The sequence below is a fragment of the Haliotis rufescens genome, unplaced genomic scaffold (genome assembly GCF_023055435.1).
Source record: "Haliotis rufescens isolate VD_foot unplaced genomic scaffold, xgHalRufe1.0.p SCAF_5, whole genome shotgun sequence".
NCBI lineage: Eukaryota > Metazoa > Mollusca > Gastropoda > Lepetellida > Haliotidae > Haliotis > Haliotis rufescens.
In genome coordinates, this window is record NW_025964223.1 from 36267717 (window position 1) to 36283020 (window position 15304).

General features: G+C 39.4%; 1 protein-coding gene across 2 annotated transcripts in view; it reads left to right on the top strand.

Annotated features, from left to right (window-relative positions):
* Window positions 1-15304, top strand: part of LOC124122719 (acetyl-CoA acetyltransferase, cytosolic-like) — a 55338-nt gene that overhangs the window by 10517 nt on the left and 29517 nt on the right. For both annotated transcript variants that reach the window (XM_046485832.2, XM_046485831.1), the window contains exon 2: window positions 12846-12980. In XM_046485832.2, the coding sequence (XP_046341788.1) occupies window positions 12846-12980 (135 nt within the window). The remainder of the gene's footprint in view (window positions 1-12845; window positions 12981-15304) is intronic.

A 15304-nucleotide genomic window follows, 5' to 3' on the forward strand; every position in this document is an offset into this window, starting at 1 on the left:
TTTGTGGGCATTATCATCAAGGAGTTATGTCAACTGACAGGAATTGGGAAGACTTGGACCACACAATATCATCCCCAAGGAAACGGAATGTGTAAGAGATTCAACCAGACTCTTCTGAACATGTTGGGAACCCTTGAAGAAGACAAGAAAACTGACTGAAAGACTTATGTTTCTCCACTAGTTCACGCCACAATGCATGAGAGTACAGGATACTCGCCTTTCTGCCTTGTGTTTGGTCGACATTCATGCCTGCCTGTTGATGCTTTCGTTGGAGTGAAGAAAATTTGGGATAACCACACTACCACAACTGAATACATAAAATACAGTAAATCTTGAAATTAACACGAGTGTGAATTAATTGCGAAAAATGGTCTTTGCACACATTATTAAACATCACATTTATATCAACAATAAGACATTTTGGATTGCAGAAATAACAACTTAGACATACGCTGAAAACAAACAAGACATACGCTGAAAACAAACAACAATGTATTCCACATCACTGTTTATTGAGCAGCACTTGTAACAAGTGTATAGACAATGTCATTCAAACACTAATTACATCCTATGAATTGTCACTGCTGGGGTCAAGACAAGAGTTCTACTCACTTGTCATCACTGATCACACCTGCAAGTCCAGACCAATGCCACCCACGCAACACTGTCTTTGTTCTTTGCTACTACGTCGAAAGGCCGACACGAGCCAGCGCGCATGTATTGTTTTAGCAGAAGTACTCTACTCAGCGCCGATAAGCGGTGCTATTTGGTGTGTGATTGGATTAATGTAAGGTTGGATTAAGGTGAGGATTCTCCTGTAAACCTGACAGAGGACATTCTTTAGATATAAATCCACTGATGCTTAAGAGGAGGACTAAAATTAAATGTAAAAAATGCACACAAACAGACTGCCCAGGCACATGCACACCCTGGTGCAACCATTGCAAATCCACCCAACACACTTCACTTTCAAACCAATGCCCATACAGACACACACTCACCCAGCAGGCCAACAAACACATAAACATAGACACGGCTAAAATCCAAACACGAAAATTTGCTACACCTGCATTTTAACCACTCCTCCCTACACCACACCCAAACACCATCCCACAAACAAACACCACAGCCATAACCGACAGCTCTGTCTGGGCCCCTACCGAGAAACCGCACCCACCTCACACACACAAGCAGCCACTTGACCAACCACGAACCCTCCCACATCTCACATAGCCAAAACATCAACCCCCGCATGCAAAACAAACCTCAAAATGACCACCACAACACGACCCTCATCCAAGCACCCTACAGCCCATATGGCAACAACACTCTCCCACAAGCAAACACAACAAAACACAAACACTAAGAAATCATCAGCTACACCCATCCCGCAAACACCTTCACAATCCTCCACATCACATGCCTCCCCCATGGAAACTCAATCAGCTAAACCTAATCTAACCGATGACGAAGATTTCTCCACTACTGAGAAAACAATAGACACTACTCCAACTAAAACAAACCAAACTCCCCAACCAGCCAACACCCAAAACCTAAATAACCTCACCTTACTCCTAGCATACATGCATAGTCAAAACTCACCAAAAGCTAGCATGAAATCCTTCCACAAAGTAGCTTTCAATCTAAAATTAACTGATCTTCCCTTCTTCCTCTTTAACCTCCATCTAAAAGAACTCACTGAATAAAAAAAACAACACTAAAAACTAAATCACCAATCACCGAAACCCAATAATGGAAGGACTAAATATTTTTCAGTGGAACGCCAACGGACTCACCTCCCACGGCCATGAACTAAAAACTAAATTTAAACTAAATAAAGGCCCTCACATTGCTTGTATACAGGAAACCAAATTCTCAAAAAAATCCAAATTCACACTACCTAACTACAACTCAGTTAGAACTGACAGAGCTAAACCGAAAACAAGAAGAGCCGCAGGAGGACTAATCATATTTATCAGGGAAGATATAAATTACGAAGAAATAAAAATAGACACGCCAAACCTAGAAGCCAACGGCATTAAAATCACATTAAATAACCGAAACATAAACATCATAAATATTTACCACTGGGCGGAACAAAAAGTCCAACCTGAGGATCTAAACAAACTACTCCAAATAAGCGATAAATCTACTATATTCCTAGGAGACTTTAATGCTCACCATCCTACATGGAGCATAGATGATAAAATAGATAATCATGGCAAATTAATCTCCGAATGGATAGAAACAAACGACCTAGTACTCCTTAATAGCAACCAACCCACGAGGTACGATAAGATAAACCAAAAAATGTCGGCTATCGACCTAACCATATGCACCGCAGATCTAGCCCAAAGTACTCAATTGGAAGTGCACGACGTCCTGCTAGATAGTGACCACTTCCCCATAAACATAACCATAGGAAATACAAACGTACCAATCCAAACAGAAAACCAAGAACCAAAATTCCATTACAATAAAGCTAACTGGGACCAATTCCAAGATATCTGCAACGAAGCTAACTTAAACGAAATAGAAAATAATGATCCAGAAACCTATTGTAAAAACCTAACAGACTATATAATAAACGCAGCCAAAACCTCCATCCCCTTCAAAACATCTAAGACAGGCAAACCGACGGTACCATGGTGGAATGAGGAAATAGAACAGACTAGACGAAAACGTAAATCAGCCTTCAATAAAGCAAAACGCGACTACAAATATTTAAACATAGCCCACGAACTAAACCACCAGGTTCAAAAACTAGTCCAAATAGCCAAAAGTAGAGACTGGAAAAAATTCTGCGAAGGTATAAATAACCGTACAGATGCCAGAATGGTCTGGCGCAAAATCCACGCCATCAGAGGCTTAAAACGACATAAAAAAAAACCTAACATTGACAACTCAACCAACCCCGCCCAAAAAGCAAATAATCTCGCCAACCACTTTTCGGCCGTTAGCAGTAACACCAACTTCAGTCAAAAATTCCAAGATAAACTTAAAACAGAAAACAAACCCACAAAAGAAGCAAACAATAACAATCTAGAAATAAATCAACCCTTCACAATGGAGGAGCTCCTCTACGTAATCCAAATGAGGAAAAAGGGCACGGCCCCAGGATTAGACCTAACTTCTTACCAAATAATTAAAAAACTCCCCCTAAAACTACTCCAGGCACTACTCAAACTATACAATCTCATCTACCTAAACGGACAGGTTCCTACTCCCAGGAAACAGGCCCTAGTCATACCAATCCCTAAACCTAATAAACCAGCTAATCAAGCTAACTCATATAGACCAATATCCCTAACTTCAAACTTATGTAAAGTAATGGAATCAATGGCTAAAAATAGATTACAACATTACTTAACCCAAAATAACATCATAAACCCAGATCAAAGCGGTTTCACTCCTGGCCGCTCAACCCTAGATAACCTCGCCCGACTAGAACAAGATATTAAGACAGGACAACTAAATAAACAATATACCACAGGCATCTTCTTAGACTTCTCTAAAGCTTTCGACATGGTATGGCACGATGGGCTAATACAAAAACTTTAAAAAAATAGGACTCAAAGGTCAGATAATAAACTACATCCAGGACTTCCTAAACAATCGTAAAATAACCGTGGGTATAGACAAAACTCTATCGGACCAATGTCCCCTAGAAAATGGCACTCCACAGGGCATTTTCCTCAGCCCCACACTCTTCAATATAATGATAAATGATCTATTCGAGGGCCTATCCCCTAAAGTAAACACATCAAAATTCGCGGATGATGAAGCCATCTGGATCCGCACTAAAAGCATGAAAATGGTCCAAAATTTACTAAAAAATCTCTTAATAAAATACAACAATGGGCTGACAAATGGGGCTTCTCCCCTAACTCAGAAAAAACAACAGGAATAGTATTCAAACATAAAAACATGAAACCCGCCTCCCCAATCCTCCAGCTAAACAATCAAACAATCAAATTTCAAAAACAAACCAAATTCTTAGGACTTATTTTCGATGAACATCTCACCTGGGATGCTCACATCCAAAACCTAACAACTAAATGCAGTAAAGACCTAAACACCCTAAGATGCCTAACTGGCTCTAACTGGGGAGCCTCCAAAGATACCCTCCTCTCTCTCTACATATCACTAATTAGATCAAAACTAGACTACGGCTGCGCCATATACAACACCCTAAACAACTCTCTATCTAAAAAACATGACTCAATACAATATCAGGCTCTCAAACTAATTACACGCACCCAACATGGCACCTCCTACACCTCACTTCAGGCCTTAACAGGAGAAATGCCACTAAGTCTACGCAGGGAACAGCTAAGCTTAAATTTCTGGGCCGCGTCCCAATCAAACCCTCTCATCCAAAACTTGATAAACCAAAACATCAGCCCCAAAAACCAAGCTCTAGCTCGTAAACATCCCTTACTTACCCCAATATCCCAAAGAATAACAAACTACCTAAATGAACACCAAATTAAAAATCTTAAACAAAACTGCAAACAATCAAATATCTACACCCCTAAACTTAAAATACCCAAAATAGACACAACACTAGCTAGCCAAATAAATAAACAAACCGACCGAAACATAGCTAAAACTACCACACTAGCATACATACACGAAAATTGGCCAAATTGGTGTCACATTTACACGGACAGATCCTCAGATCCGACCTCCAAACACACAGGTTTCGGAGTCCATACCACACAACCAACTAAAACCACGCAATCCTTCGGACTCCCAAACAACCAATCAATATTCATGGCAGAACTAATGGGCATGGCCTCAGCCCTCCATAATCAAGAATCCAAAAACCACAAAAAAATCCTAATACTTACCGACTCCATAAGTGGACTGCAAGCCCTCCAAAACAAAAATACCAAAAACCGACCTAAATTAATAAATCAAATACTTAAAAGCTCCAACGACCTAACTAAGGCAGGCAAACAAAAAACCTCTTGTGGATACCCGCCCACGTAGGAATATACAGTAATGAAAACGCCGATAAAGCAGCTAAACTATCCCTCAAAATCCCAGAAATAAGCTTAAACTTACCCATCTCAAAATCAGAAATTAAAAGTGTAAACAAGCACAAAATCACAAAAAAATGGCATAACCTATATCTAAACTCAAATAGCCAAATCAAAAAAGTGCTCAGCAAACCACTAACCAAACCAAAAATTCTCCATCCATCAAAAAAAATTGACATAGTAATCACTAAACTCCAAACAGGACACACCAACCTAAATAACCACCTAAAAAAAATTAAAAAACACACTACAGGTAACTGCCCACACTGCAAACAACAAGAAACCCCAGAACACGCACTCATCCACTGCACACACTACCTAACACATCGAACCGCATTACAAACCACCCTCAATCTAAACAAGGCTCTCACTCTAGAAGCAATACTAAACCCACAAAATAAACTAGAAAACTTCAAGGCCTTAGGCGTATTCTTAATAAAAACGGAACTAATAAAACGCATCTAAAAACACAATAACCTACCAAATCAAAATCACATAAACAAACAAACATCCACCATACCCAGCTCCCTTAGTTCTCCTCCCCAACCCCATCGGCATCTATTCCAAAACTCAAAATTTCCAAATTCTATATAAGCAACCCCTAAACCCCCCTCTTGGGTTGCACAGACCACTTTCGCCCCTTTCGGAAACACATTAAATGGCCTGGCCGGGCCCGTGTGCGAAATACGCATCAGTCGGAAAGCGCACGTTAAATCTCCAAAGTAAGTAAGTAATTAAGTTAGAGGAGGACCGTGCGAAATACGCTAGAGTCGGAAAGCGCACGTAAAATCTCCAATGTAAGTAAGTAAGTAAGAGGAGGAGGGTGTTGCATTCATATCGAGTCACATGTTTGGCAAGGGGCCAGCGGTCTCATTCTTTTGGAGACGCATTAATTTTACGATTTGCAGTATCATATAAGTGTTTCTTTTTAATGTTGTGATGTCACACCTAACATGTGCCGCCAAAGGCATTCATTGTTACATTCAATTTATATAAAGTAACAGCGTTCGAATATCATATTTAGTTATTCTATTCAAAGTAATTGTATTAAAATAATGTATATAAGCAATATATTACAATATCACTGTTTGTCACGCCACATCTGAGGGAATACCTTCTTGCTCCTTAGACTGAACATCAATTAATATTGATGTTTTTGGTATCTTTTTACAGAGAATAAATTGTTTTAAACCATCTTCACTGCCTCAGTCCACTTAACATGCTTAATGACATTGTCGGCCCATTCTCACTATGATCATGTATGACACGTGGTATGTGCATGCATTGTTCATTACCTTCCACTCTAACAGCACTGAAGATAGTATTTGGAGTCACGCTTTGGTCATTTGGCACATCTGGAACGCAAGGGGCACATATGGAAACAACGGTCTTTAGGTCATTATGTTCAGACAACCTTAGAAGGAAAGATTAACAAACAATGCTATTTTGTTGGATATAATGGGCAGAGTGTGGATGATGCAGGCAGGGGCGATAAGCAAGGTCCTACCGCGGACTAGAAATCGCATACAGACCCTATCGCGTGTCAAGTTGTCCATCCACCGTGCTTGGCAGACAGGACCCACAGCAAAGATACTGTCACTCCCCCCCGAATTTGGGCTCCTGCTGTAGTTAGCAGGCAGCCAGAGTATAGTACACACACCAGCATGGTGTTGAACCAAAGCCCCCGACTACACCATGCCAAACAGTGGTATAAATGTATAAATCCATTTTGCACACCGCTGAAATCCACACATTATATTATATTTGGAGTAAATTATGATGTGGAAGGGAGTTGGTGAGTAGATAAGGGACTGGGAAGGAAAAGAAACAATCTACGCCTCCCCAAAAAGTGAAGTTACATACTTCCCCTGAACTGTACCTTTACTCATAACTGAACAATGTCCTGTGTACATTTGTTTAAAAATGGGCTATGGCCAGCCGGTTTAAATGGACTCCCCAAGGAGTATAAAATGGAGCGTCATGCTTGATCAGAGGGTGGGTACATCTTAGACCCCTCTCTTCCCTGATCACTCCCGCAATCCGCCTATTAAGCGATTTTCTTTTCAGTTCAATTCTTTTAACATGGCTGGCCCCTCACCAGGTTTGTCGAGGCAACATGTCAGACCATACCAATTTATTTGGGAGGTTAAGCTGAGCGTATGTTGTGTCCAGATATATGTTGTCATAAAGTTCCTTTGTCCCCTTGGTACATAGATCATTTGATCCAATATGGATAACCAGAAACTTCGGCTTGGGATGGCGGGCGACAAGTGTATCCACTGCCTAGCGGAATTCCCCCCCACTTCATTCCGCCTCTTGCATGCCAGCGGGTACCCGTCAGTAGGGAGTCCGATGTAGTGGCCAGATGGTCGTGGAATTGGACGATATAACTGGACCCGATACATCTGAAACTTAAAACACAGTAGCAGCAACTTTGTTATAATAACATCTGCTTTATACTTACCTATTAATTTGTTTACGGTATTTATTTATTTACCTGTATGTCTATATATTGTTAGAGTTAGTGAAAAAGATTACCGTATTCGACGTAATTAGCGCCCTGCTATAATAAGCACCCACGGTGATATTTGCTAATATATTGGCTAGTGAACAATCCCAATCAGCACCCCTTCCGATTGATCAATGTACACAAGACTTATTTATTCGTGTACAATATGCACTCGTGTGTTATACCACCCTTAACTATGGGCAATTAAATTCTTGAAAAATATATCTGTCGTATGTAAACATTTCAGGCTGTTAGCATAAACCACGAAAATTACGATCTTTCAACTCAAAATAATATTCTATTAAGCGCCCCCTATTTCTAAATTTGAGAGCGCCCTGGGCGCTTATTACATTGAATACGGAAGTAAGTGTTATTCCGTTCCCCCTGTGGAAACGCAAGAGGTGGCATGGGGGGGGTGGTCGGTCTGTGTTTGTTTCTGCTAGGTATACTGTTAAGTGGTGAGTTGAGTAATGCGGATATATTTGCTGTAACAGTTTGATTTCCAACGCCCATATTCCTGAATCTGCTTGGAACTAACCCCACTAATTGCTGCTGTGGTAGCCGCTCCAATGCGAAAAGAGTGTGACGAAAACAAATGAAGATTGAGCTGTGGTAAGGAAAAAGCCAGGGCCTTTCATATAATTGACTGAAATCGCCTTCTTCATTGACGTGGCTAATGTGAGGCATCACAAGTGTTGCATAGGGGCCACCTGTGGCACATAGATCAAATAGGGCACATGGACCACTGGGTGTGTGTGTGCAAGCAATACAGTGATAAGTAGTGTCTTTACTGTTATCACCTGCAACACCGGCGCTATCGCTGATGTGAGGACTCATATCTGGGACATGAGGGGCACAGTGGGGCAATAGATCAGGGTCGTGTGTGTTAACACACTGTCCAGGAGTGTTCAATATGTCAGCTTCTGACAGCTTCTATGTGCTGAAGACTTGCCCACCTTTACATCCCTATTTACCACTCTGGGTCTGTAGCAGACATATTTTTGGGGCTCTGTACATTTGTATGGGGGAGGGGGTACATTCTGAAGTGAGTTTTCAACATTGGGGGAGGGGGTACATTCTGAAGTGAATTTTCAACATAAAGCTTGTTAATATTAATGACATTTTTCTTGTGATGTGTTTTCGCTTCTCTTAGTAGTGGCATCATTACATCTTTTCTGTAGGCATTGACCTCCTCTGGGAACTGCTCCATTATGTTGTACCTGGTTTAACTTTCAGCTTCCTGCCAGGTACGTCTGTCTCTGGTGAACACAAACTTAGCAATCATAGATTGGTGTGTAGGGTCGTCCCCAGGGTCAGCTTGTTTTCTTGGGTGTACCCTCTTAAACTTGATATTGGTACTCTCTTTTTTCAGCTCTGTTGAATTTTCTCAGGGTCTTCTCAGATCCCTTCTGATTAAACAAACTCTCTGTTTTGACTGTTAGTGAATCAATCTGCATCTCATGAGCTCTCCTCCAGCATGTACAGTCTTAAGTTGTCCTGTTGCAAACTAGTGAGTGTAAGTTCCTGGGCAGCAACTTTGTCCTTGAGAGCTTTAATGTTCTGTTCAATGGTGACGTCACATTGGCTCTTCACTCATCAAAACTAAAAATAACAAAGTTCACACACGCTTCCAAAGCTGACTGGGGGCAATTGAATTACCCTGGGTCAGTGGTTGTGGACACTGGTTCCCATATACAGATGTAGATCCATTTACAGTGTCCGGCAATGTTGACATAACACTTACACTTTTGAGACTAAAATTACGCTGATCCTCCCCAAATAACGATTTTTGACATTTTTTCATGAATTATTTACATATTCAAAATATCAGCAGAGCTAACTGCATTTACACTGATATTTCTTAGGAACCTGAAACGCCACATTGTCTTTCTGCAATGCAGTAATATTGTCACATGATGAATTTTATGAATGTGTGGAGCTTTGACCACATGTTTTGGCATGAATGCAGTGTTTCCCACGCCATTCTCTGTCAACTCACTTAAATATCAGTGGGTTTGGGGGGCTAGCCCCCACACAACTTTCACGAATTAAATGCTTTCATAAGTGATTTCTGACCTGTAATTAACAAAGTTGTTCTAAATACATGTTTGTTTGAAATGTGGCCCCGATAAACATCACTGATGAGGTTGTCGCATGCCGTTATGGAACTTCTGTTTTGAATACTTTTTCGATGTTGATGTTCTTTTTTTTAGATGTTTGGATTGATATTCAATTTCGAAGTTTATTCATATTTAACCATACAAACTCAAGCTGCTTATTTTGAGCTTTATCGCCCTCTTTTTTAATTAGTGCAGCTTGCGTGTGCAGCGACATTACTAGCATCAATGCATCTGTACCCATGCTGGTACGTATAGGCTTGACAAAAATGTTGAAACGAAACCCAGCATCATGGCATGGCACTCTTTTTCACATGAAATTATGCTTTTTTACCCAACTGTTACTGCAAAGTTTCGATTAGGGTTGGCATATCTGAATAATGCTTATAGATACATATATGTAGATATGACCATTGCTTCTAGTTTGGTTTCTTATTTACTATTATACTAATGTTATACTACACACAAAAATTATGGGAACACCCCTAAATTTCATAGCCATGTATAAAACTTAACGTGGCTTGGTCATTTATGAACTTCAGTAAATGCAACTTTTTGTGTGCACTGAGGGCACTTAAATGACGTGTTGAGTCATGCATTTTTGCAAGTGCTTTATTTTTTGAAGAATTTGGTTAAATTGATTAAATGCTAAAACAGGAAAAAACTTGGATGCAGAAAGACTCCCTCGTCATGTCAGATCAAACACCAAAACACAACGACCTAGTGCACGTGAAAGTCAGAATTCCCATGCAGTTGGTGGCAACTTTTCTTTATAAAGAAGCTTCAGACACTGTGAAGTTACACATTTCCTTAAACATGCCCCAGCGAAGACCGTTAAGCATTCACGACAGGACTAGGGCCATAGTGTGGCTACAAGATGGTGCATCCATAAGGAATATTGCCCGTCGTCTTCAAGTGTCACCGTTTGTCATTCACAGACTGAGGGAACGGTTCCAGACAACAGGGAGAGTGCAGGACAGACCGCGTTCTGGTATTCCCAGAGTAACATCTAGGGCAGATGACCGATACGTTGTGCTGCTAGCCCTTCGGAACCGGTTCTCAACAGCCAGTGCTTTGAGACTGCAACTCCGACAAGCAACACACACCAACGTGAGCGTATCGACCATCAGGAACCGCCTCAGAGCTGCTCATTTAAGGTAACGTCGTCCAGCTGTACGTCCTCATCTTCGTCCTCATCACAGAGCTGCAAGACTTGCCTGGGCCAGGGCACATTTGAGATGGGATGATCAACAATGGTCCAGAGTTCTCTTCACTAACGAGTCCCGTTTCTGTCTTGAGCATAATGATGGAAGGGTAAGGGTTATGAGACGTCCTGGAGAACGTTATGATGATGCCACTGTACGAGAAAGAAACAGGTTTGGCGGTGGCTCTGTGATGGTATGGGGAGGGTTCAGTTTGCATCACCGAACACCTCTCTATCTTGTTCAAGGCAATTTGAATGGAGTGAGGTATTGTGACGAGATTTTGCGCCCTCTTGTCCTACAAAAGTTGAACAACATTGGTCCAGGAGCAATCCTGCAAGATGACAATGCCAGACCACATCGGGCTAGAGTCGTTAGAGACTTCCTGCAACAGAACAATGTGACTGTGATGCAGTGGCCAGCATATTCACCGGGATTGGCTCCAATTGAGCATCTTTGGGATGTTCTGGGACGACGTGTCAGGGACAATCATGGAGTTGCACCAGCTCTTCAGGTTCTGGTTCAGTGGCTCCAAATGGAATGGCAGGCGATTCCACAGGCTACCCTTCGCACCCTTGCAAGATCCATGAGGCGAAGATGCACCGAATGCATCAATCAACGTGGAGGACACACTCGCTATTGACATTGTGATTTCCATTTTTGACCCCCAATTTCTTATTCGACTTGTTCGTGTGTGCTTTTCAATGACAGCTACCTGTAAATGTTTTTGTTTTGAAGCTTGATAATCTGCTAATGCACAATTGTAATGATACGATCACATGTCATTAAATGTTCCTTTTTATAACAGAATATTTTGGTGTTCCCATAATTTTTGTGTGTAGTATATTTACCTAACACTAGTAACAGACATGCAGTAGTGACCAGGGATGATCTGGGTTAGAACAGGTCTTCAGCAACCCATGCTCACCGTAAAAGGCAACTACATTGGTCGTTAGAGGCGACTAACGGGATCGGGTGGTCGACTTGCTTACTTGGTTGATGCACGTCATTGCATCACAATTGCGTGGAGCAATGCTCATGATGTCAATCACTGGATTGTCTGGTCATTATTTACAGACCGCTGTCATATAGCTGGAATATTGCTGAGTGCAGCGTTAAACAACAAACCACCAACCATGTATGTTTGCTTTCTGTTGTCTGATGGCAGGATCAGATGGTAATAAGGTCGAATTTCTTTGGACCCCAGGAGTTTGAGACAGCAGGGTTCCACTGGACTTTCTGAGATATGTCATTGACTGATAACTCTTGCTTCATTATCTCTGATCCTTAGGTGATAGCTTACAAGAGAATGTACAAATTTCTTTTCTGCCTGGCCCAGACAAGTGGTACATGTCCAGTACACGAGGGTACACCTTAAATGTTCACTCAAAGCACAAGACTAAGTCACAACAAATACTAGTCATAAGTTAATAATCAGTATACACTATTGAAATTTAACATTCTTTTCACATTTCACAAAAATGCAAAATAGAGATTTTTAATTTCTTTGTTTGTCTCATCTGATCAACCCTTCCTTTTTAAGAGATGAAATGTCAAATTTTCACTTGAATTGACTTTTTTTTACCACTGTCCCACGGTTTTGAGAGAGAGAAATCTGAGAAACCAAGTTATAAAGAAATGATGTGAAAGAAGGCCTTACTTTTAGTAAACAATTATTAATACTTTAGCTGCTATAACACTGTCTGTTGAACATAAAGTTAATGATAACCTTGATTGATAACAGCAGTATTGGTCACAGGTCATCTGCATATATGATGTTTCTTTTGAAAAAATATCTGATCTGACATAAATATTGCACTTTGTCCTGCAAAGTGGTAGTACCAAAACACTCCCCCCCCCCCTAGTTTCTTAAAAGTACATTTACGACAATATTTGATGGTGAGATATATTCTCAGTACATTTTATCCTTTCTACCTACATTTGTAAATGACATGTCTGTTATTGTTTTCAGGCTCCCTGAATGGTGTGTTGTCCACTGTGCCTGCTCATGAACTGGGTTCAGTGTGCATTAAGGAGGCATTGTCTCGCAGTCAGGTGAAAGCTGAAGATGTTTCCGAGGTTATTCTGGGGCAGGTCCTCACAACAGGTAACTAGTACCAGGGTGTGAAATAGTCTCAAAATATTGCTGGCCAGGTGGGCTAGATAAAAAAGTTACAAGCAAGCTTCAAATGTCACTAGCTTAAATATGAGACTGTTTATATTTTCAGAAATTTGATTCTGCAAAGGTATCAAAAAAGTAAACCCACATTGCAAATAATAATTCACATATATTTTAGTCCTATGACTAGATGATAGTAGTTATCTAGTCCAGTAGTTGGACTTAGGTTCTATAAGGGTGCTGTTCGTTTCCGGAGGTTAACTCAAAAACCGTTAAATAATTTCTTACAAAACTTTGCATGTCTACTAGGCACATACTGAACTGGTGCCTTTTGCTATTTAGGAGTTTTATAAATGTTTATTTTAGAATTTCCATTGCAGCTTTTTTGACATGGCCTAAGAGAAATGTTGGGACAGTTACCTGGTTTGGGACCATAACGTGTTAAAATGGCAGTGGATATAGATGACTTTGTCGACTATACGCTTGTTTCATCTGAATCTGAATTAAAACAATTCTACTATTTTTCATTGCAATAAATTTTTATATTTTACAAATATCTTTCAATATTTTTATGAAGAAAGGAAAGTATAATGGAGTTTTCTTAATGCTTGACTGGTGAATGTATTTTTTTGCAGGAAGAATTATATGGTTGAAAAGAGAGTTCTTTTTGTTGTAGCAAAATAATTTATCCTGACTGGTTATATGAATATCATATGCAGGTTTTGAGTTTAGGTACACTTCAATTTCTAACCCAAATTCCTTTACAAAAACACATTCTACATATGCAGGGTATAAGGTTTCAGATTCAGAGTGACAAAAAGAGCATATATCATCATCAATTAACTTCATTTTTCAATAATTCCTTTTTTCGTATATGGAGCTCTATTTATAAATCTGCACCAGAAATCTGTTAGTTTAACATTACTGATACACATTTTACAGTAAGAACTTTACTTTAAATCCTTTGATTAAGTTCCTTTTCCCATTTATCACACATCAGAGGAAAGTTAGTTGTAGCTATGAGTTTATCATAAAATATTCTGTAGCCTTTTGTTCTTATCAACAAGTCTCTCAAAATGGTATTTATGTATAAACAAGTTGTGATACAAAATCTGCCATTTATTACTTTTTTTCCATGATTTAGGGATATTTAGTAATACTCAGTAATCAAGTAAAGTAGTTTTAATTTGAAATTTGTCTTCCAATTCTTTAGGTGTTAAAAATCAGTTGTTGTTACATAAATCTTTTAAGTTATAAATACCCTTATTAAACCAATGTTTTAAAATGAATTTACTTTTTTAATTGGTGATTGAATCATATTGGCTTTGATAAGATCTCTTCAATACTTTGTTAACTTTGTTTTCTGTAATAATTACCCAAAATATTCAATACATCCCACCAAAAGTAATAATTCTTATCAATATTTGCACCCAAAAGGAATATATGTTTTGTTTGAAAGTTCCTTAATGTTGACAGTCATTTTTTGTAAACTTCTGCTTAAAAATGATAATTTCAATGAATCAATAAATTTGCGGGTATCAATCATTCTCAGACCACCTTCTTCATATTTCCTTACCAAAGTAGATCTTTCTATTTTGTCTGTTATTCCAAATGAATGTATAAAATAGTTTATTCAATTTTCCAATAAAATCATCGGGTGAGTTTGGAAGTGTCTTAATAATGGTGATTTTACCTGTTAATGTTATATGTCTTGTTTTCCAGCTTCCCAATAATCTGTATATATTTGTTCCAAGTCTTTTTCTTGTATTTATTACCCATAGATCATGTAATGTGGGATTAAATATTATTCCCAAGACTTCAAAGTTTCCCTCATGTCAGTCTAGTATTGTGTCCTCACAGAGTTTGATGCTACTTCCTGCCACTTAACCTATCCATATAGCTTTAGTTTTGTAATATTTACTTTAAGGCCAGACATTCTATAAAATATGTTCAAAGTGTCAATTGCAGCTCTAAGATACTCTTCAGGTCCATCTAAAAATAACTGTATCATCTGGATAATGACCTAATTTATACTCCATATCATTTATTGTTATTCCTTGTATGCCTTTATTATTCCGAATCATTATTCCTAGTTTCTCAGCTACCAGCAAAAATAGGCAGGGTGAAAGTAGGTCACCTTGTCTGCATCCTCTTTGGTTCTGACAAAAGTGGAGAAATGTCAGTTTTGTATGACACAAGATAATACATTCTTAGTTAAGATATCATTTAATTATATTTGGTCCAAAACCAAACATTTTCATAACCAGTTCAATAGATGTTTTGGAAACTGTGTCAAAATCAGTAAGTCCTGC